The sequence below is a fragment of the Ruditapes philippinarum genome, unplaced genomic scaffold, assembly GCF_026571515.1.
Source record: "Ruditapes philippinarum isolate M1 unplaced genomic scaffold, ASM2657151v2 ctg390_1_1_1_1, whole genome shotgun sequence".
In the NCBI taxonomy this organism is placed as follows: Eukaryota; Metazoa; Mollusca; class Bivalvia; order Venerida; family Veneridae; genus Ruditapes; species Ruditapes philippinarum.
In genome coordinates, this window is record NW_026855788.1 from 105,092 (window position 1) to 129,478 (window position 24,387).

Here is a 24,387-nt window from a genome sequence, read left to right on the forward strand (position 1 = left end):
CTAAATTATGAATTTTTATAAAAATAAAATAAATTTTTTGTAAAAATTTGAAATATATACGCTGAGATAGAAATGGAACATTGTTATATTTTTCTAAACAAATCATGTTTTTATTCTATCTTAAACCGGTAAAATAACAATAAAATAGAAATATCACGTAATGATGTTTGAACTTCATTTAGGTGTCGTAATCTGTAACGTACCGCGAAAACGGGTGTTTGGCTACATCTTCGTGCAGTCACATTTATTTAGTTAGCACACTACATCTTGAAAAATCAATAAATTTGTAGGATTTACGTAAGTTAACGATATGTGTTTTGATTAAATTACAAGTAACTGTTTGGTCTAATAAAAACTACTGCCGACCTGAAGGTATTTTTTTTACCAGTGTTAGAAATAGGAGATTGAAGTGGCCGGGGATCAATTTTGTGAATTGACATATTCGTTGTTTCCACCTGAACTAGTCACTGCAGTCTTTTCAAAATATTTGCTGAGGGCCTTCTTAACATTTACTTTAAAGACGATAGTTTTAATGTATAGCCATCATGTTTTATAATATACACATTTATTAGGTTGTCTCCCTTTGTATCGGTATAGCTAAAACCCCATAACCTTACCGTATTGAAAAACGGAAAATCGATAAATACCGATTTACTGGTATATTGATCCGGCCCTAATTGTGATATCTTTTTTTTTTTTATGTGAAAGTTACTCACAATTCATGAAATGCAAATTTGACAGCCTTCAAATCAAATTAAAACCTCTTCAGTTGTTTAGGTTCATAAATTTACTCTATCCCATTGCCAGATATTTTTAAGATTATCTCTGATTTCAACATAGAATTTCGATTTACTTATTTTACTTTTACTCTCAATATTTAGACTTGAATGGACACAATCAAGAGGCCTGGACATGCAAATATATGGTCATAATGCTTGTGACAGTGCAGCCAAAGAAACCAATGTTTTAGCTTTACATTATTAAAGTGTTATTTGTTTATTTTATTTTTTTTATTAATATTATTTTTTTTTTGAAAAACGACAATTTAAAGTGAATACTTACATGTAATTTACTTTAAGTTTATGCAGTATGTTCATTGATAATTGAGCATTTACATTAAAGAAATGTGCTAATTTTTTTAAATAGTTGCCATGTTGATTAGTTATAAGTTTGTATTTTTCATTGTTTTTTTCCATGTCAGTGAACTGGAAAAAGCTTGTGGTGGCCTGCAGTCACTCTCCTCTGTTACACCTAACAGTATATATTTGAGTATTGATCCAGCAATTGACAAGTCACCAGTATACTCACAGATTTTCCAAGCATACAAATGGTCAAACAAGGTGAGAAATAGCATTTTGAAGATTAATCAAGTACACACAATGTTGTAGGTTTCTTACAAACAAACAAGAGCTCATTTGAAATGTATCCTTATTTCCCATATCCATGAAAAAATATGAGCTGTGCCATGACAAAACCAACATAGTGCGTTTGCGACCAGCATGGATCCAGACCAGCCTGCCGCATCCGCCGCAGTCTGATCAGGAAAACATCCATGCTTGTTCCTTACTAACTCTATTACAAGTGGAGAAACTGACAGCGGAAACAGCATGGATTCAGATCAGACTGCGCGATTATGCGCAGGCTGGTCTGGATCCATGCTTGTGGCAATTGCACTACGTTGGTTTTGTCGTGACGCGGCTTATATGTCTTTTTCTTTACCTTGAACAAATTCCCATCAGCCAAGTGAAAAGGTATTTGTAGGATCTTTAAATAGTACACAATCCTATGTTGTGTTAAATAATAAAACAAGACAATGTTTATTTCCAAGTCCAGACTGTCATTAATGAGGACTCTAGAATGTTAATGATGAATCCAGACTGTAATATTAATGAGAATCCATATTGTAGTGTTAATGAGTAATCCAGACTCTAATGTTAATGAAGAATCCAGAATCTTATGTTACTGAGGAATCTTGGCTGTAATGTTAATCAGGAATCTATGCTGTAATGTTAATTAGGAATCTATACTGAAATGTTATTAGGAATCTGTACTGTAATGTAAATCAGGAATCTATACTGTAATGTTAATCAGGAATTTAGGCTTTAATGATAATCAGGAATTTAGGCTTTTATGTTAATCAGGAATTTAGGCTTTAATGTTAATCAGGAATTTTAGGCTGATTGTTAATGAGGGGAATCCTTTCCAGACTGTAATGTTTATTGAGGGAATCAGACTGTATGTTTATGAGGAAAATTGAGGAATGAAAACAGACATTTATGTTTATGAAAGAACCATTACTAATGTTTATAGAAATCCTAAGGGACTGTAATTTTTAAAATTGTTGGAATCCAGATTTGTAATGTGCATGCAGGAATCCCAGGTTTTGTAATGTAATGCCTTTTCATTTTATTTACGCCGTTTGAAAAACGGGACCGTTATTAGGGGAATGGCGGGCGGGCAGGCGGCCGCGTTCCAATTTGTCCGGAGGCATTATCTTCCTACATGTACTGAGGCGAAAATTTTAAAATTGAAACATTCATATAAATTGTTCACCACTATGAGGAGCAGTGTCGCGCACATGAACCAGTCTCTAGGTCAAAGGTCAAGGTCACACTTAGAGCTCATTGAAAAATGCTTGTCCGGAGCAAAACTTCCACATGTATAGAGGGATTTCAATATTACTTGGCACAAATGTTCACCATTGTGAGGCGGAGTGTCGCATGCAAGATTCAGGTCCTTGCGGCCAAGGTCAAGGTCACACATAGAGGTCAAAGTTCAGATAAAAATATGAAGATGTGTATATGGACCATTTAGTCATCATTTATTGAGGGATTGTAAACACAAATGGTCATTATAAAGACTATGGCTGTGATACATATAATTTAGGTCAATATATACAAGGTCAAGGTCACTAAAGATGATGAAAATATCCAGATTTTGTAAATAGAATTTAATCAAAGGGAGACAACAAAGTTATTACTTTGTTCATAAATGACTTACACAATTACTCCCCTTGATCTATTTTCTAAAAATAGAATTTAATCAAAGGGCATGAAATGATCCTCTTTCTTGGACTTGAGTATGTTGTAAAGAATGTAACATTTATTTACACATGTTTCATTCATTGGTCAAGATACTTAACTGTGATAACTATGGTGTTCTGTAGACTTGGTATTTGTTCATAAAGATCATACAGTAATTACCTTATCAAATGTAAATACTTTCTCATAGAAAATTTAATTATATTTAATTTTCAAAGTAAATATCAGTTCAGCTCATTCAAAGATTAAGAATTGTAATGAAATGTATTTCCCTAGAATAAAATCTTAAATCAGAATTTTTTAGTTATTAAATTACATGTACTTTTTATACGCCCGTTTAAAAAAAGATAAAAATATGAAGATGTGTATAGGGACGATTTAATCATCATTTATTGAGGGATTGTAACACAAATGGTCATTATAATGACTACGGCTGTGACACATGTACTTTAGGTCAATATATGCAAGGTCAAGGTCACTAAAGATGGTGAAATATCCCAGATTTTGTCTGGAGCATATCTCCTACATGTATGGAAGAATTTTTATAAAATACTTTATGGAAATGCTCACACCACCCTGATATGTATTGCTCCATGCATGATCCAGGTCTCCAGGTCAAAGGTCAAGGTCACATTTAGAGCTCATTGAAAAAAACGCTTTGTCCGGAGCAAAAACTTCTACATTCATAGGGGGTTTTCAATATAACTTGGCACAAATGTTCAACATTGTGAGGCTGAGTGTCGCATGCAAAATCAGATCCCTGCGACCAAAGTCAGGTTACACATAGAGGTCAAAGTTCAGATAAAAATTTGAAGATGGTTATAGGGACCATTTAGTCATCATTTATTGATGGATTGTAGCACAAATGGTAACTATCATGACTACAGGTGTTACACATTTAATTTAGGTTAATATTTGCAAGGTCAAGGTCACTGGAGATGATTAAATATCCAGATGTTGTCCGGAGCATATTTTCTACATGCATGGAGGAATTTTAATGTTACTTTTATAGAATTGTTCACCACCATGAGACGTAGTGCCCTGCACATAAACCAAGTCTCTAGGTCAAAGGTGAAGGTCACAGTTAGAGCTCATAGAAAAACACTTGTCTGGAGCAAAACTTCTACATGCATAGAGGGATTTCAATAATAATTTGGCACAAATGTTCATCATTGTGAGGCTGAGTGCCGTGCATAAAATTCAGGTCCCTGCGACCAAGGTCAAGGTCACACATTCTGTGCATATCTTCCCTATTGATTTGTTTTAAGGTTCATTTAACAACACAGTGCCAAGAATAAAAACTTGCTTGCTAGATAACACTTATCCATAATGCCCCCATCTCCATCTAAAGCTTTTTCGTAAACGGGCGTATTTTGTGACTATGGCACCCTTGTTTCTTCATGGCTTACATCTATTCTTAAAGACCCTACAAGTTACCACTATTTCCAGGTTCCTTCCACAATTCCCACACAGGTGGAAATGCATTATCATTCATTGTACAAATAGCTAATATGACAGTTGATATACTCAGATATCTGCCCAAACTTAACTTGATATGCCATATCCAGCCTAACAACACAGGTTTCCTATATGAAGAAGGAACAGCTGATGCACAAATATTCAATCTCATTACTTATTAGCTCGACTATTCGATAAGAATAAGTAGAGCTATTGCAGTCACCCGAGCGTCGGCGTAACCACTTATGTTAAAGTTTTTGTAATAGTTCAAATATTTTCAAAGTCCATAGACATATGGCTTTGAAACTTTGCACACTTGTTCACCATCATGACCCCAACCTGTAGACAGGAGGAGGTAACTCTATCAAGCATTTTGACAGAATTATGCCCCTTTTTCGACTTAGAATTTACGTTAAAGTTTTTGTAATAGTTCAAATATTTTCAAAGTCCATTGACTTATGGCTTTGAAACTTTGCACACTTGTTCAACATCATGACCCCAACCTGTAAACAGGAGGAGGTAACTGTATCAAGCATTTTTTTTACTATCAAGCACTAAGAATAGTCGAGCGTTGCTGTCCGTTGTTGTTGCTTTCCTTTGTTTAATTGTAGGGTTTTTTGGCAAAAGGGAGAGCATTAATGGTTTTTTTTGTTTGTTTTGGGTTTTAAGTCACATCGACACAGTAAAGGTCATATCGCGACGTTCCAGCTTTACTGGTGGAGGAAGACCTCAGGTGCCCTTCCGTGCATTATTTCAGGCACGAACGGGTACCCGAGTAGAACCACCGACGTTCCGTAAGCTAGCTGGATAGCTTCCTCACATGAAAGAATCCAAAGTCCCTGTCGGGATTCGAACCCACAGAGGTGAGGGGCAAGTGAGCATTAATGGTGAACCTTTTTCAAGATATGATACAAATTGCCTCCCCTGGTATTCAATAGATTAAAAATAAAAGGAATGATAGATTTACTGATTAATCCATTAATTCCTCTGATTCTAAGTTAAGTATGTTAATAAATCATATTGTTTAAGGATTATAGGACAATTGAATAAAATGTAATACAAAAAGAGGTATTAATTTCAGGTATCAGATCTGGCTGGATACGGGGCCTCGTTACTAGATGCACACGTCAAAATAAAAAGGACCCAACAGATGGGTGCAGCACAGGCGAAAAAAATGAAAAGAGTTCCTCCTACAGGTCATGCTCATGGTCCAAGGTTAGCATATCTTGTCACAATTTGATTCAAAACCATTTTAGGACGGTCACCAAACTCACAATGGCCGAGTGTTTAAGACTGCAATCTTCAAATCACTTGGCCTTCAATGCTGTTGGTTCAAATGCAATAAGACTAGAGACTTCATTCTTCCATGTAATAAAGCTTTGTGTCTAGCTTATGGAAGGTCGGTGGTTCTACTCTGGTGTCCACTAGTTCAAGAAATAATGCATTAATGCATGAGAGGGCTCTTCAGCCATTAAAGCTAAACACGATTTTAAGACCTTAACATTGTTGGTGTGACACAATTTTTTTTTTTTTTTTATATAAACAATGACATTACTGCATGAGTATTATTGGAAATTTGAAGTTAATATCCGTATTTGTTACTGTAATCATCATCAGACTTATCTTTGAATGTTAACTTTCATTTATTTCAGTGTAATTGAGAATTTTGTTGCACGTTTGAATCAGAGAGGGGGTGGTTTATCAATACAGCTGACACGCCCACTTGGTAGCCATGCTGTATTGCAGGTGTGTATATTTGCCTCTAAGTTTTCAGGCTTAGTTATTTAGTATAAATTTTAGCCTTGCTGGAGGTGATTGTTATTAGAAGTTATAATAAAAAATATGATAAAAATGTTTTAATAATGGCCTGATGTGTAGAAAAGTGACTGGTTACCGTTACGGGTACTATAGATTATAACAGGTCGAGAGAACTCCAGGAGTTTCACTCTCCTTTTCAGGCAACCCACCACCTCCTTCCTACCTACACTTTTTAAACTGCCTACCCCAAACATCTTTAGTTATACATACTATACAAACAATATGGACTGCTGTCCCACACAAGTCAGCATTCAGATTTCTGGTTAAATTTTTTTTCCATTTAATTCATAAAGGAATAACTCCAAATATTTGTAACTTATTATCACGCACATTATATGTGACAAATTCCATAATTCTAGCATTAATATTCTCAGAGTTATCTCCTTGAATTTTTCTGAGAAATTATTATTTATTTCTGTAACTTTTTTTATTTCTTCAGGTATTTACAATGTACATTTACTTTAAAGTACTGTAATTTGTTCCATAGTATCAAGCACTGATTCTTCTTGTTTGCTTTCAAATGGTGGGGAAAAAATCCATCATCTTTTTATTCAGTCACATAAATGACAAATATACATGACAGGGATTTATTAGATAATTGCAGTAAGTAAATAAGTTTAAATATTTATTATTTATATGTTGCCTTGGTAACACCGTGACTAAAATACTGGATCAAACGAGTGTCAAATCTAGATAATGTAGTTTTAGAACATATCAGGTAGTAGTAGTAGTTATACTACATATGGTTGTATGTTTTTATATGATGATGAGCAAATATTTCTATTTTTAGATAACGTTAAGTCACATATTGAAAGCCCAGGTGGCGCTGCGAGGCATGATGATTGAGTGGGTGAATGTGCGAGGATTTACAGAGGAAAATCCGGATGGATCTAAGGTCTGGTTTGTTTTTGGGAGGGGGAGGGGTTGGGGGGAGGTTGGGTGAGGTTAATATCCCTGAGGGGATATCATGTTATGTTTTGATTGGCAGTCTGTTTGAAATTTTGTATCCCCTCTTTAATTTCTTGACCCTTTGAATTTGGACAATTTTTTATCAGCTCACTAATTTTTGAAGTCTCCCCCTTTAACTTAATATAAAGAGCACTGGACGTAAAATTCAGGAGTCACTGGTTTGATACTTTGGAGGAGCAAAATTCCTCCATGACCATTTATATAGGAGTTAAGGACAACTTGAGTCTAATAGTCATTTGTCTCTTACATCTGATACAGAAATCTTGTGGTATTTGAAGTTGGTTCCTTATGGAGAAATTGATGTTTACTGGTTAGTTATCCAGGAAAGCTGGTTAGTTATCCAGGAAAGCTAGTTAGTTATCCAGGAAAGCTGGTTAAGTGGACCACCGGATGAGATAGTTTAAAATATAAATATTTGGAGAATGATAACAAATAATACATATTTGGCATGGTAAAATCGATAATTATTACAGTTCGTTAAAAAATAGAGAATTTGGTTCTAATTCTTAACCTGCTGGAGCCAAATATGTGTAGCCTTTGCCGCCTTTGCACATCGAACGGAATGAATGGATTCTTACCTGTTGACAGACCACCTTCAAATTATCATCTATATATCCCAAAAATTGATAATGGACAGTTCCAAAAATGGAAGGTGGACAAGTATGTTTAAGAAATTCAGCAGATTAAATGACAAAAAAAAATCTGGATAAAGTGTGATCCCTGGGAAGCATTGATCACAACAAAATTACATAAAAAAATTACAGAAGTCGGTTTGATTTGAGTCTGTACATGAGTAATAATGTCAAGTCTTGTTGAGATGGCATGCAGAACCCATTGTCCATGGTTGTTTTTGTCTGTTTGTGTAAGATAAACAATGGATAATATAGTTAGCAATAAAAACAGTAGATCTTCTTTGATGCTATTTTTGTTGTATCTCTAAAGCTTAGTATTTATAAGAACAAATAGTAAATGTACTATGTACGAGGTCTGTATATACAACAAAATAAATCATAATGAATTTTCTTCAATTCATCTCCAAGCTGCAGCCTTGAGAAAATGTAAAATCTGTAGATGTCAATTTTAAACCTAACAGAAAGTGACATCATGTTTTGCATGACATCATTATTATATTTGGTGCCAAATATGTTACTCTAGGTTTGTATTTTCTGATGGTGTAGTTTCATGAAGAGGTTTTTTATTTACAAGACTATTTTCATTTAATAATGAACATCCCTCGTATTCTAATTTATATCACATTGTTTATTTCAGCTTGAACTGTGGTCGAAATCAAAGTACAAAGTTTTTCAAAAGGTAATATTTTGTGTTAACTATTTTTTGGTAGATATGGTTTGATTTCTGTAGATAACGACAAGAAAGAATTCATAAATATGTACATTATTCCTGCTTGTTCAAGTTTTAAAAGCATACAGTACTATTATGGTCATTTCATGGTATTGGTGCTAAATGGTTGTAACTTGTTCTTTATGTCATAAGAGTTACAATCTTTTTACAGCAAGCCCATGATTTGGTGACTATCTGAGTGTTAACTCACTGGCAGTATATTGTGATGATAATTATATGTTATCAACTTATGTTTTTTATTCAGGTAACAGAGAGTGCTACTGCGGCAACGTTACATTTCTACACCCCTCATAACGCGGAGTTGTCTCTTACGTCATTCATGGTAAGTGTTACACTTGAGAACATTATTTACAAGTTAAATGTATTGTAAAGAAACCTTGTAACTTATTTTAATCACTCTTGAGCCAGCTTCCATGATCTAATTAATATTGGTGTTATATGGGGGAAAATGGATGTTACGTTAGTAGGACTCAAACCCATTATCCTTGGATTGAGAGGCAGAGACTTTTACCATTAACTCCTTCCCATTATTTCAAATTTGAATTTTGTTATGAAGAAATGATCTAGCTAGCTTAGATAGTATGATGGATTTTGATCCTCAGATTTGAAAGTTCTGAAGATGCTAACCTCAGTCCTAGCAGTAAAAAGCTTGTATCGTATGAAAGAGGTTGGTCTGATAAAGATGTTGTTTGCAAGTGTAGCAGGACAAATCTCAATATTATATCATTGTCTTTTAATTGAAGAGAATATTGAATTTATATCAGTTACAATATAACATTTTTTTTGTTTTTCAGCATTGGTTTCAAAGATATAGGACTTTGTTCTCGGCTCCTTGTCAGAAATGTGGTAAACACTATTTAAACGGTCTTCCTCCAACATGGCGAGATCTACGTACAACAGATCCTTACCATGACATTTGTAGACAATAACGATTCTTGGAATTAAATATCTGTTGGTGATTTAAAAAGAGATTATCTGCAATTATTGCTGTTGAAAGAAACATTCATTGTATTTGGGAGTAAGTTTTACCTCAGCAGTGTTTCGACAGACTGGTGTTGTTTTTAAGGTAGTCTTACTGTAATGCTTTCCCGCCAAAAAAATTTTACATCGGCCAATATCATAGCAAATCACTTATTTCCAAAACATTATTTTTTCAAAATCTTGGGCATTAGATTATTTACAATCACTCATCATCTACCGTAATTTTACAAAAAGTATTCATCAAAGCATGTAATAAAAGTATCTGGAATAAATCACTATGTACTAAATTCCAGTTATAAATGGTTAGAAATTATTAAATACCAAAGATTGTGAAAAATAACTTTCCGAAAATGACCGATTTAATATGATATTGGCCGATGTTAGAAATTTTTGGACGGGAAAACAGTGCAGTAAGGCAACCTTAAGCAATAGCTATATTGAAAAGTGTACGGGGAAGAACATAGTTAGTCATGTAACCGAATGGAATTTGGACTGGATGTCTGATTTACAGTTGGATATGTTTCTGTGCTGTGCACAGTGTTTAGATATGACTTTTTGATGGATAATTGTCATGGTGTTAAAGGAATAAAACCAACCTCGAAGTTATAAAACTTTCATCTCAGGTCTGTTGCAAATCAAATCTCAGAGTTTTCATTGGTCAGAGTACATTCTGGGTCTGTGTCTGACCAATCAAATACCTGAGATCTGAGTTGGAGCTTAGAGAATTTCTGAATAACCTCGGATCCCGGTCTATTGGTTTGATATGTCTTCAGCATTATAAACTATAACATTAAAACCTTAGTATTATAACTGAGATATCATTCATACCAATTACTGCATTGTAGTTATATTTTGTATAGTTATTTATGCTATACAGATGTAAAAAAAAACCATCATGTGTTCATCAGCTCTGTCAACCAAGTTGTGCTAAATTACCCTAGCACAATATGCAATATTACTCATCTTTGTTACATTTTCAAGTTATTACACTGTTGAACTTCTCTAGCACACCATGCTGTTCATTTTGAAGGGGTCTACTTGGCCTAGTGGTTACGGTCTTCATCATCAAATCACATGCCCTTCAAGGCTCTGGGTTCAAATTCTGTCATGGACTTTGTATTCTTTATTGCGAAGAAATTATCCAGCGTGCTTACAGAAGGTTGGTGGTTCTATTTAGGTGCACACATGTGCCTAAAGTACTGCAGGGAGGGACACCTGAGGTCTTCCTCCACCATTTAAGCTGGAAAGACATTATACGGCCCATTACAGTGTCTTTATGACTGAAAATCCAACAAAACATTTACAATATTTCAAGTCATTACACGACAAGAACATTTTAATGTTTTACAAATATTTCCAAATTTTCGCAAGCTTGCCCTACAAAGTTTTTTGACACTCCACTGCCAATTTAGAAGCAAATACTGGCACTACGTAAACACTATTCTATAAACCACAGAGAGTGGATTCACTTAACACAGTTGTTAGAGGTTTTATTTATTAGAATTGAAACAGGGACAGTCTGCATGAAAAACTTTTTGTGGTCATAGACATTCGGGCTTTGTCCAACAAAATATCATATAGCCCGCACCAATTTTAACTAGCCCGAAAACTCTAACAAAAGTTGTGGCCAGGTTTTTTAAATTTAATTAAGTATGGAGAAAATAATGCAAAGTGATATCACTTGATTAACATTTATTTCTGATATTCTTAGACAGGGTCAAATAATTTTATTTACATGTAGCTTATGACATTGTAGCTTACTAGAAAAAATTCAATATGCATATCCCTCTTGGTCATAATAAATACAAGGGGTGTAAATGCTATATATAGATTATTTTGGAAATTTCCCTCAGTCATTGTGTATGTATTTTTTTCGGATCTCAAAACAATGCTAGACTGTTGGACTACTCACCCTACATTTTATGCTAGCCCGAAGGGAATTTTACTAGACTGGGGCTCGGGCTTTGTCTATTTTTCGCAGACTGCAGGGGTGTTTGCATGCGAAACAAATATAAAGATAATGATTTGTGTTGTACTATTATTATAATTGCTATTTCTTTGACATTACTTTTTGTGCTATACAGATCATGTTTTACTCAACTATAAGAATAATAGGGAGAGCTGTTGCACTCAGTCTAATGTTGGTTTCCCTTTGCTGACGGTACCTCAGTTAAGATTTGCCTGTGAGTTAGTATCTGTAAAACAACTGAAGGGAAGGGGTTGGAACTTAATAAACTTGTTCTCTGTGATTCTCCAACAAGACAGACCCAGGTCCTATAACTCTGAGTTAGGTTTTTGCAGCGTCATGCCCATTTTCTTACTGTCGTTGATCGTGGTGTCTTACAGGACAGCTCTTGTTTCGTTTTTTGTAGAATACCTAATGTTTTTAAGAATTATGTTAAATCCATGTACTGAATTAGCATATTTCATATACTTGTATATTGTTGATGATATTTAAGAAATTTTGTGATTATGAAAAATGAAAATTCAGATTGTCAAAGGTTATAAAAATTTTTTCATTTATTTTTTTTACCCTTCCCCATTGTAAGGGATGCTAGAATATTCCGTTTTAACTATTGCCAATACAAAAAACATTTGAAACATCACTTTTTTTTGGGAAAATTTCAAATTTTTTACATAGTTTTAATAAAAAAATAAAACAGGGCTCAAAATAAATTTATAAGCCCATTTCATTTTTTTCTCAAAAAAAGGAATTTTTGCAAAAACATGTTTTAAAAATTAAATTTATAAATTTCCTAAACATTTTTTTAAAAATTTGACCATTTTTAAATGTTTTTTTATAATATAACCCTTGCCTAGCAGCTTGGGCTTTATTTATGAACAGCAATTTATAAAGGGTCATATAACATGTCAAAAAAATATTATAACTAATAATATACCAGTATATTGCAATGCAGTATCTTAGATATATTCCATGGTAAATAATAACTTTAGTTTTATATTGTATTTACCAACCCTCGATGTATTGCAAGTTGCATTGCAATACGGGTTGAAGGTATTGCGTTCTATCAAAATATGGGTGTGTTTAGCCAAATTGATACACCCCTACTAAATCAGTACAATTTGCAGGTGACTTTGGTGACAGATGCCCAACCCTTTGAGAATAACAGGGACTTTGACTTTTCAGGTTTTAAAATCTTTGTCTTCAGGAGTAAACATATAGGAAAAGAGTCTTGACTTTTTGAGTAAACATATGAAAGTTCCGACTTTAGGAGTAAACATATATGAAAGTCCTGACTTAAGGAGTAAACATATATGAAAGTCCCCACTTTAGGAGTAGTCCTGTATGAAAGTCCTGACTAGGAGTACACATGTATGAAAGTTTTTTGAAATTTTAGGAGGGAAAAAATATGAAAGTCCCGGGTTTAAGAAGGGGAAACCAAAATCCCCTGCATTAAATAACCACCCTCAAAGAATTAAATTTCCCCAAAAAAATTCACTGCCCTGAAAGGGAGAAGTTCAGGGATAAGAGGAAGATAAATTTCTGAGCTATCACTTGCATATTTCTAGGGATGGGGGTGTGGCTACAAATGATAGGCATGTATTTCTAGGGATGAGGGTGTGGCAAAAAATGACATGGGCATAACTAGGCGTGTGATTTAAGTGCATATTAACCCTCAACCTGCTGGACTGAAAGTGCTTTGCCTTTGTCACTAGTATGGAGGCAGTATAGCTTGCAAGTCCCTGCAATCTGATCAACCTATATACTGTTGGCAGCTCACTTTTTGTTTGTATTCCCTTAAAATTCTACTGGACTGTCCCAAATTCAAAGCAGATACATAGAAATTTATTTTTGGAAAAAAAAAATTTTTGCTACAATAGTTGGTATTTGTATGACATCTGTTAATGTTAAATTTTGAAGAAGACAACAGCATTTTTAAAGTGTTTGTTAAATACATTTGAGCCGCGCCATGACAAAACCAACATAATGGGTTGGCGACCAGCATGGATCCAGACCAGCCTGCGCAGACTGATCCGGATCCATGCTGTTCGCTATCAGTTTCTCTGCTTGTTATAGGGTTTGTAAGCGAACAGCATGGATCTGAATCAGACTGCGCAGGCTGGTCTGGATCCATGCTGGTCGCAAACCCATTATGTTGGTTTTGTCATGGCGCGGCTCATGTGTGTGTGTGTTTACAAAGGGAAACAATTAGGTTCATGCATGCCTCTGCTCTATTCTGTACACTTAAAACTTTTGCTGACATATCCTTCGACAGACTGAGCTAAAGTTCAAGTTTTTTTGAAAGAACTTAAAGGCAAACATTACGGGGGCAAACCTTACAACGGTTCTTTGTTGGCAGAAACCTTCGGTCAATGTATTGTTTTCAACCTCATTTCTTTTTAGGAGGGCACTTGTTTTAGCTCCGCCCCCAGGTAATTATTCTCATGCTATTTATAGATTACACTATCAGTACCTTGTTTGGAGTGGACTTTAGATCAAGCAGTTTATCTTATTACCCCTTGCACTAGAGAAGAGGCAATTCTTTTCTGCAATGTTAAACCTATCATATCATTGAGTAAACACTTACACATCAAATATTTGTCACAGTCAATATTGACCGAATAGGTCAACATTTTATGTTCAGTTGTCGACACAGTTATTTTACTGATAAGAAAGGCAGATGTTTTAACAGCCTATCCCTACATTTCCCTTACAAGTGTCATCTCGGGCCATTCTCTCCAAATTTAAGTGAGTTTCAATAGAATCAATAATTATCTACCTTAGACTGGATAAGTTCAGTTTTAGAATAACAATAAGTTATCTAGTTTTAGCACTGATAATAGTTTGAAGATACATTGTAATTGTATTGCCTTTAGATTGTCTGTTTGTTTGTCTGTCTGTCTACAAATTCATCTATATACCATAAAATCTGTATTAAATGCTCCCCCCCCCCTTACCCCTGAATACAATCTACCAATGGAACCTTTTCTTTAGTACAAAGAAAAAGTAAAACTTGTCATTAAAACATTCAGATCAGGGTATGATATATATTCTTAAACAATGCAAAAAAGTTTGGTCAGTATACTTTCTGATAAATATGTTGTCCTTTTAAACAAGGTTTTCTGCCTACAGGCCGGTGGGGAGCAGAATAGTTAACAATATTTTCTGTGGGCAACTCCTCATACATTTTTAATGAAATTTCAGCCAAACTTTCCCAGAAGTATTGTCACAAAATACCAGGGTGCATATTGTTCAGGTTTTATAATTTATTCATTATTTGACATACAAATGTAGTTATGTACTATATAGAGAAATATTCTTCTGTGTGCAAGTCCACCTGCATTACAACCAAACTCTCTCAGAACTGTTGTCACCAATTGCCCATAGCTGACACATGACTGGGTCTATAGACTTTATTTACACATACATGTACCATTATAGATGAATACTCTCCAGTGTATCATGTGAGGAAGCTATCTAGCTATAGCTCATGGAATGTCGATGGTTCTACTCAGGTGCCTGCCTGATCGTGCTTGAAATATATAAATGCAAGGAAGGGCACCTGAGGTCTTCCTCCACCAGTAAAGCTGGAACGTCGCCATATGACCTATACTGTGTTGGTGTGACTCAAACAAACAAACTCACCAATGTGTAAGGTATCTGGTATTTCTAGATTAATTTCAACCTATTATAATTTGCTAAAAACTTGATTTTGTGACAATTCCTGCTGCTTGTTCTTGAATATGTCAAGCTCTAAGGTAATTTACTACAGGCTACAATAGTCAGGTTGCATGAGATCCAGGTGTGGATCCAGGATTTTTTACCAGATAGGGTAAACAAATTTGGGCGAGGAGTAATGCATATTTCATGTACATCTGCATGTTATGCTCAAGCAATCAAAACTGACCATAACTGGGAGGCTTTCAGAGGGTGTTTATTCCGGGGGAGGATGGAAGTAGGGGGGTGGAGTCATGATCGAGTGAAATTTTAATTTGCATGTTTATCACTTATCCAGACCTTGAAGTAATGTCATATTTTATACATAATGACCATATCTCAGATGAGTTTATGGCCATCCAACCCCCATTTCTGGATCAACACATGACATCACAGTTGCAATTGGTCCCATTGGTTGATTCCTTTTGGTCTAGCCTCATTAAATATGATAAACAAGATCAACAAAGAAAGAAGGCATTCAATGAACGCAACTCCCACATGACCCAGCAACAAGAAGCCAGGAGGAAAATTAAACCATTAGTCTATGCAGGCTGGAGGCGGAGGGGACACCTGAACACTGAATGCCGAACAATCCCTTGAGGATGAAAATATAACAGGTTTTCTCTTTTCTTCTTGCAATTATAAAAGTTTTTTTATCATAGCAATGCTATATTTCAAAGCTACTATGACCTTATCAATGACTTGAAGTTACAACTAGGCTTGCAACTGAAAAGAAATATAAAGTTCAACCATTGAAATATGAAATATTGGGTGTACCTCAGCCCCTAATCCATATTAAGATATTAACCCAAGTTCACAATGGGTACATGGAATCACTGTATCATTTATTGCGAGTCTATATAATTCAGTGTGTATGGTTTATTGCGAGCTGAAGCACTTGTTACTTATCAACACTGTTAATTTATTGCAAGCTTATTAAAATTAACTTGAATCATTCTTGCAAGTACAGGGAATAGATGGGTTTACCAGATATGAAGTTTTCTTTAAGACATTGAATCACTTGCATCTGTGGTATTGGATCCTGTTCCTTGTATTAGATCATGTTCCTTATATTAGATCATGTTCCTTGTATTGGATCATGTTCCTTGTTTTGAATCATGTTTATTTGTATTGGATCATGTTCCTTATATTGGATCATGTTTCTTATATTGAATCATGTTCCTTATATTGGATTATACTCCTTGTATGAATCATATTCCTGGTACAGTATTATTTCCCTTGTATTGGATTTTACTCCATTATTTGATCATGACATACTCCAGTTATTGGATCATGTTCTTGGTATGACATCATGTTCTTGGTATTGATCATGTTGTTGGTATTGGATCATACAGTATTACTCCTTGTATTAGATCATGCTCTTGGTATTGGATCATGTTCTTGGTATTGGATCATATTCTTGGTGTTGGATCGTACACCTTGTATTAGATCATGCTCTTGGTATTGGATCATGTTCTTGGTATTGGATCATACTCTATGTATTGGATCGTTTTCCCGATATTGGATTATGCTCCCATTATTTGATGGTGACATACTTCAGTTATTGGCTCATGTTCCTGGTATTAGATTAAATAATGCTCCTAGTTTTGAACCATACCCTTTAAACTGGTAACTGTTAAGTTTGTATTGGATTATGCTTCAGTATTTGATCATGTTCCAGGGATGGCCCCATAATCTAGGAATTGAATCATTTGATTATGCTCCCAGTTGGTTTGACTATTTGAAGAATACTGAGAGCTATTGTACTCACCCCAGCTTCAGTGTTGCTGTCAGTCTGATATCTCCAGAGCTAGCGAAAGGAAAATACTTTTTCTCTGTGATTATCTAACATGATGGGCCCAGGTCCATTTACTCTGAGTTACCTTCTAACAGAGTTATATGCCCTTTTCTTCCTACCAAACACTGAGAATCGTTTAGACTGTTGTCTTTCAGACAACTCTTGTTTTGGATGCTCTTGGTGGACTATTAGTATTAATACTGACATTAGGCACCATTCCCTTTACTAGCCGAAAAAAAAGTGTTTCTTTTTGCTAGTTGTCACTCAGATTTCCCTTACATTGCATTGTTACATTGTTCAAGTGGTAGTTAATTGAACTATCTGCTCAATGTAATAACAGTTTAACCATTGTATTCAATAAAGCTTCTAGCATAACGCTTGTATGTATATGTGCAGCAAGTATTGCCTGAAGTTGCCCCTTTCAAGGAAAAACGACTTTAAATGTCCCTCCCCAAAATACAGAGAGAGAGAGAGTCCTTATTGTGTTCCTGGTATCCTGGCTGGACATCAAATTCTTCCATTACAGCTGCTAACTAGTCAATTCATCAGGGCAGAGCCCATAAATATTTTTTGTGTTTATGGATCAGTTTCATAAATATGTTACCAAAACAAATACTTTGTACTCATTTACCAGATGTTGAACTTAAAGCCCACCCCACCCAATAAATCTTGCAAGTACCATAAGCCTTTACTGCCATACATAAGACAAATGTGGACTCAGATCTTTGTGGGTAAAACAATAGGGTACTATGAAATTTTATTGATTTGGATATAGCTATTTTGTGACTTTTTACAAAAAAGATACAAAAAAACAAAGAGAAAATGTATTTATACCGAGGCAGCACAGGAAAAAAATTAAATATAAAAAAACGAAAAAAAATAAAAGATGATTCCGCTGGGGCTTGAACCCAGGACCTTCCGCGTGTTAAGCGGATGTGATAACCACTACACCACGGAATCCTTATACTCTTTCGCTATTCATTTTAGATATAAACCTAACATAGCTCTAGGTTGTCAGTCATATCGAGTTTCGTGTTAACAATGGGCGTGTTCGCACGTGAATGATTATGATTGGTTGACTTTGTTTACACTATTTAATCCAATAACAGGTTCGTTTACTCTACCGACTGTGAGTGGTTACTGGCAGAACTAACGAATCAACCAATCGTGCAATAGCTCTCAAATTATAGTAATCGATTCAATTGAAACAGACGCGATCGATTTATGGTCGGATAGAAGATTTGTACATGAATAGACACAAAGCGAGCTGGGGCCATTAACATGCAAGGTCGTTATAAAATAAGATGCCAGAAATGTTGCCCTAGGCCTGAGAAGTCTCGCGTGAATACACATTAACCTTTGACCCGGAATGTTTTTATTTAAAAATATGACGTAATGTGTAAAGATTAAGCGGAAAGGTGTAGAGTAAACACGATAACTATGTTTAAAAGCGTAGACCTTGTACAGCAATTTGAAAAATTACCTATTTGTATCATAGAAAATGATTATAGAGTATAATATAGGAGTACATATGTGTCTCAATAATTAACGCAACAGTAATTATCTAATTGACTTATTTTACCACTAAATAATTATATATAAAAATATAAATCTAAGACGGTATCAATTGAAAGCATGATTCATCATCGGATCAAACATAGGTCAATACATGGAGACTATACATGCTAGGAATATCATACAGTCTTGCGGGACAAAAAAGAATAGGTAATGGCGAAAAGGAGTTAATGTATTTTTTTTTGTCCCAGCTTTTAACTAAAAATTTATATTCTAATTAAAAAAAAAATAAAAAAAAAACAAGTTTATAAGAACGCCCCAAAAAAGCTAAATTGAAAATGTTGTAGCTTAGGGTAAGAGTGCAAGAGATGCCGGAGAGTGCAAGATACCGTCCACGTCCACTAGCCCTGCAGAATTTGAACAACGGTTAAGATGAAATGGTAAAATTTTGAATTTGGAAACATCCGCAGGCTGGGTTGGTCAAACTATAGGCTATCATCTACAGACCATTATGTAGATGGTTCAATAGATCATGTTCATAAACCGGCATTAAGTTCACTATATTTAAGCATTTAAACAAGTTAAGGGACATTTAATTAATTTATGGATAATTTATTGGGTTTTCCAAATGATCGATATGCCATGTGTAACACGTGGTGATATTTAAAGTCTCCAACGGATTTTTTTTTGAAAGTGCAACGGGTGCATTACAACTGCAGCTACTGCAGTATTTAAAATGTCTCTAAGAATCAAACAGTATCATCTTGGCGGTTAAAAATTTCACCAAAGGCTAGTTTTTATAAGATTTCCATATGCTTGTTTTCTATCTATAAGTCATTGGATTAACAGCTTATGGAAACTCCTGTATTTATTTCATACAAAAATAGGCAAATTGCATGTATATAGAAGTATTTAGGATGCTACGCTGATATAAGTAGGAACCTCATTCGTATAACAGTGTAAGAACAGACAGAAAGTTTTTGTAAGTTACAATCTTTTGGCATGTCGTACCTTATTTGAATTTTAGTGTCTAAAAATGGGGACTGCCTGCTTCTTTACCCGGGGTCATTGGCTTGAGCCCTTCTAATGTATCTCACATGTCATGAGTACTGTTTAAAGGAACTCCACTGAGGTCCAATAGCCTAAACAAATAAATTTTGAAATCAACTGATACACTTAAATTTGAAAACCAAGCAATAAATGATATATAAATATAAACGGTATTAATTTGATAATCGATTTTTATGCGATTTTTGACCGATTTGAGTGAAAAGCGTTTCAACGCTTTTCATTTTTGGGGTCAATTGGCACAATAAAATTAATTTTTTTTTCTGGGAAACGAAGTGAGCGAATGATCTGAGATTTTGTACACAAACATCTAGTTATAAAAAATCTTGAAAAAAAAAAATTTCTGTCCCTTCATGTCAAAAAACCTCAGTGAAGTCCGTTTAACAACTTGCTACGTCGAACATGTTTAACCTTTACTGGATTTCTAACTTACTGAACTTTTGTAATGGATTCGCCCTGCTTTGAATTTGGAACCATCCATTAAAAGTTTTTTTGATTTACATAGCAAAATACTAAAATTGAGCTACCAAAAGTATAGATTCTGGTCCGACTACATGGACGTGTAAGCTGGCCTTTCTAAACCATAAGGAGGTTAAGAGTTAAAACCTTTTGATGAACTTGAATTGATTTTACCACACCAATTATGTGGTAAGTGTAAACATTCTTAGATCATTTATTTGCTTACTTTTTTAATTTTACACTATTTTCTACAAATACCAATTCATATAAATGGCTGATAGAAACGGTAAGTGGAAAAACGCAACAATATCTTACAAACAGAAACGTGAGTAGGCAATATTTAATTATGTGTTTTACCATATACTGTGAAACTGGTATTTTGGTACGAATTTAAATCAAAAACAAATTTATATTATGTAACATTATATGCACGTAACGTATCAAAACAAATCTATATTGTGTAACATTATATACGTAACACATTTTCCTAGCAATTACAAAAGAGCATTGCCACTCAATAGAACAGCGAGCATGATTTATTAACCACATTATAAATTGCCTGGAATTTTCAAAGGCTTTGCCATTGGAGACTGGCATCACCTCTGTTGTTACATGAACTGGTGGTTATGCGATCTCTTTTATCAGCTGCTGAGCATAAAACTACAGACAACCATTTTCAAAAACACACCACTAACTGTTCTATTGTTAGTTTGTTTTGTTGAGATTATATTTTTTGCCTTGACTTACTGTGAATCATTATAAACTGGTTCGAAGAAAGCAAGCAAAATGTCAACAACAACAACAAAACAACTAGTACTTATAAAGGAAAGTCAAACTGTTATTTGATATAATGTCATGAAATTTGTTATATGCTTAAAAATATTTTGTTTTGCAGACATGGATAACCAGTCCCCCCTCCCCCCCCCAAAAAAAAAAACAGAACAAATATTCGTTACGGGCTTGTTAAGTTTATGCGTTGTTTTTACAATTTCGACAAACTTCGCAAAATAGACTATAATGGTCACTAATCGGAAGTTTGACGGAAAAGCCCGAGAAGTTTCTTTTGATTTGTTACTGTTGTATATGGTTGAGAGAGTTTGACAATCGCAAAGTATGCTTACAGGTGCAACATTGCAATATTTTATATTTTGAAACTGAAAAAAAAACTTATGTGCACATCATCACTTACACAATGTTTTATAAAGATTCAAATCAACGAGTCTTCAGTCTTAACATGTATTATGTATTAACATTTGCTTGGTGCTTTCTGACAAATTACTTTTGCTTTCTCAGCACAATACGTCACACATGATTATTTTCACTCCTCAACACCAACGTTGCTGTCCTTCCAGATCTTTTATGTTCTGGGTGATTTGTTGTCACCCATTGTATATTTCTATAATATTAACTTTGCTCTTATTTAACGCGAGCTTCAAAACACATTGCTCTAGCTGGGTCAGTCCTTCTTGTAATGTATCATCCTTTGCGAGCTTTACTGCAGCTTTTCTCCTATTTAACTTACCTACTGCCACTTAGACGGGCTTCAGACAGGATGTTCAGCTCTGTAGTAAGATAGATTGTCACTCTTTAGGTGTCGTACAAAAATCTTACTTACATTTTCGCTTTCATTCTCTTCGATTACCCTTACTGTATGGTGTGTAAAGATTACTTTTTCGCTCTAATGACGTACACCATACTTAAATGCTCTTGTTTGGCTCTCACTGCAAGCGCCAAGTTATCACTTCCGAAATTATACAAAATAACAAAGAATGGGACGGAAAAATGCTGTGATTTTGTAATATACAGCTGAAATGACATATATTGCTTCGCTGATATCATTACTGCAGACGCTTGCAAAATGAGACAGACTATTGCAGATTGTAATTTCCTTCGATGCTAATGTATGGCATAGGTTTCTCGATGGGAAGGCAATTAGAAACCTTATAGTGTATGGTTTCTGTTTCTAAATCGGTTAATAGCATAGACCGTTATATATTTTTTCCATACATATTACAAAGCTGGTGGAAATAGCCTTTGTACATACATGTATATGCATGAAATATTGATATTTTCTATGATGTACAAAATATGGTAAGCGAAATCTCTAAAGAACTTCATTCGAAAATCACACCGTATTACCGGCGGCAGTGATGGCAGATCACTGCAGTGATGGCAGATAGCTGAAATTTACCGCTCGATACAGGTAGGTTATAAATTTGGTTGGTATTATTATTTTACACAAATACGGCCCATTTCATTGCTATGAAACTATTGTCCCTTGACTGGAGATACTGTAAGGTAATTTTGGACTCGTTTTTTTCCTGTTTTTAGACTATTTTGAGCTGGATAAAAGTGACAGCTTCGGAAAAATCCGTGAAAATGTCTGTTTTTTGTTCAAAATATCTCAAGTTTTAACTAAATGGCAGGATTTCGTGTTATTAATATAGACGTTCATCATTTGGGGTCACGCAAGGCAAATATCTACCCCGTGAGTCTTTTCTTGAAAAATTTACAGACGTTCAATCTGGTCCGGTCGAAGAAAAAATGCTGCCGTTGTAGGCAGATACTTATTTTAAATGCTGCCGTCGATGGCAGAAATACCATGAAAGTGGCTAACATTCTGACAGAAAATCAAGGTCACTCTTTTATCAATTCCTTTATTCTTTGCGCCCTTTTAGTCGGAATTGAGACGTTAAACTATCATTTCTAATATTTTCTGAGGTATGTGCATCGAAAAAGTTTTTTAGCAACACGCAGATACAATACAAAATGTGATGATTCAGTACGACCAAATTGCACTATAAATAGAGCAATTAAGATGAAGAAATTCAGTTTTCTATATTCATGCATGTGTGCTTGATCTGTTGTGTCTGTCAGTTACATGCATACAATACCATATGTATCTTAAGTTTAGCAGCGCATAATTCACTGCCTTTTCAAGACATAACGCCATTTGCATATTACAGCTGTAACTTCAGTAAGTGGATATTCATTTGCTTGCATATGGCATTATTTTTCTCGAGGAAATAATGTTCATCGCTTTATGACATATAAAATCTGAAATTTACTTAGTCGGCGCTAATATATATGCTGCAGAATATAAGTTACTAAATCGAGGTAATACTAGTAAAGGGGAGACTATTAACCTTGCAACTTACAAGATCTGTGGACATCTATGTATCATAAAACAATGTATGTTAATGTAAAATGGAGATTAATATAATATTATCGACAGTTCAAATATTTTCCTATATTATCAAGTTTTTTTAAAAACACGACAACGTGGATTCATTTCTTTAAATTTTCATGTTTGAAATCGCGTTGTATGTACACCTTACTGTTAGTACTGTTGTTAATATTTTAGCATAGTAAATGTAGTTCAAATTAAGGCAAACTACAACGCGATTTCAAACATGAAAATTTAAAGAAATGAATCCACGTTGTCGTGTTGTCCAAGAACTTGATAATATAGGAAAATATTTGAACTGTCGATAATATTATCTTAATGTCTATTTTACATTAACATACATTGTTGTATGATACACTGATGTCCACAGATCTTGTAAGTTGCAAGGTTAATAATCTCCCCTAAATTACCTCGATTTAGTAACTTATATTTTGCAGCATTAGCGCCGACTAAGTAAATTTAAGGCTTTATATGTCATAAAGCGATGAACCTCGAAAAAAATAATGTCATATGCAAGCAAATGAATATCCACTTACTGAAGTTACAGCTGTAATATGCAAATGGCGTTATGTCTTGAAAAGGCAGTGAATTATGCGCTGCTAAACTTAAGATACATATGGTATTGTATGCATGTAACTGACAGACACAACAGATCAAGCACACATGCATGAATATAGAAAACTGAATTTCTTCATCTTAATTGCTCTATTTATAGTGTAATTTGGCCGTACTGAATCATCACATTTTGTATTGTATCTGCGTGTTGCTAAAACGCTTTTTCGATGCACATACCGCATTTATAACCTTTCTTCCTTGAGAAAATATTAGAAATGATAGTTTAACGTCTCAATTCCGACTAAAAGGGCGCAAAGAAAAGAGGAATTGATAAAAGATTGACCTTGATTTTCTGTCAGAATGTTAGCCACTTTCATGGTATTTCTGCCATCGACGGCAGCATTTAAAATAAGTATCTGCCTACAACGGCAGCATTTTTTCTTCGACCGGACCAGATTGAACGTCTGTAAAACTTTCAAGAAAAGACTCACGGGGT

At 34.6% G+C, this 24,387-nt stretch overlaps 1 protein-coding gene and 1 non-coding gene across 2 annotated transcripts; one reads left to right on the forward strand and one right to left on the reverse strand.

Moving 5' to 3' along the window:
* The first annotated feature begins 1,136 nt into the window (after positions 1 to 1,136).
* LOC132744385 (mediator of RNA polymerase II transcription subunit 27-A-like) lies at positions 1,137 to 12,077 on the forward strand. Its single transcript, XM_060733102.1, has 7 exons — positions 1,137 to 1,340; positions 5,581 to 5,714; positions 6,152 to 6,245; positions 7,108 to 7,212; positions 8,556 to 8,597; positions 8,893 to 8,970; positions 9,443 to 12,077. The coding sequence occupies exons 1-7, from the start codon at positions 1,152 to 1,154 to the stop codon at positions 9,575 to 9,577; spliced, it is 777 nt and encodes a 258-aa protein (XP_060589085.1). The 5' UTR covers positions 1,137 to 1,151; the 3' UTR covers positions 9,578 to 12,077.
* A 5,917-nt stretch (positions 12,078 to 17,994) lies between these two features.
* Positions 17,995 to 18,067, reverse strand: Trnav-aac (transfer RNA valine (anticodon AAC)). Its single transcript has one exon. It is a non-coding gene; the product is annotated as a tRNA-Val (tRNA).
* Between the last annotated feature and the right edge of the window lie 6,320 nt (positions 18,068 to 24,387).

What these genes read in the sequence shown, in the direction of transcription:
- LOC132744385 (XM_060733102.1), top strand. Translation starts at nt 1,152, where the DNA reads ATGTTGATTAGTTATAAGTTTGTATTTTTCATTGTTTTTTTCCATGTC. An exon ending in GTAGCCATGCTGTATTGCAG is followed by an intron (nt 6,246 to 7,107) that starts GTGTGTATATTT and finishes TTCTATTTTTAG; the next exon opens with ATAACGTTAAGTCACATATT. An exon ending in AAAATCCGGATGGATCTAAG is followed by an intron (nt 7,213 to 8,555) that starts GTCTGGTTTGTT and finishes TGTTTATTTCAG; the next exon opens with CTTGAACTGTGGTCGAAATC.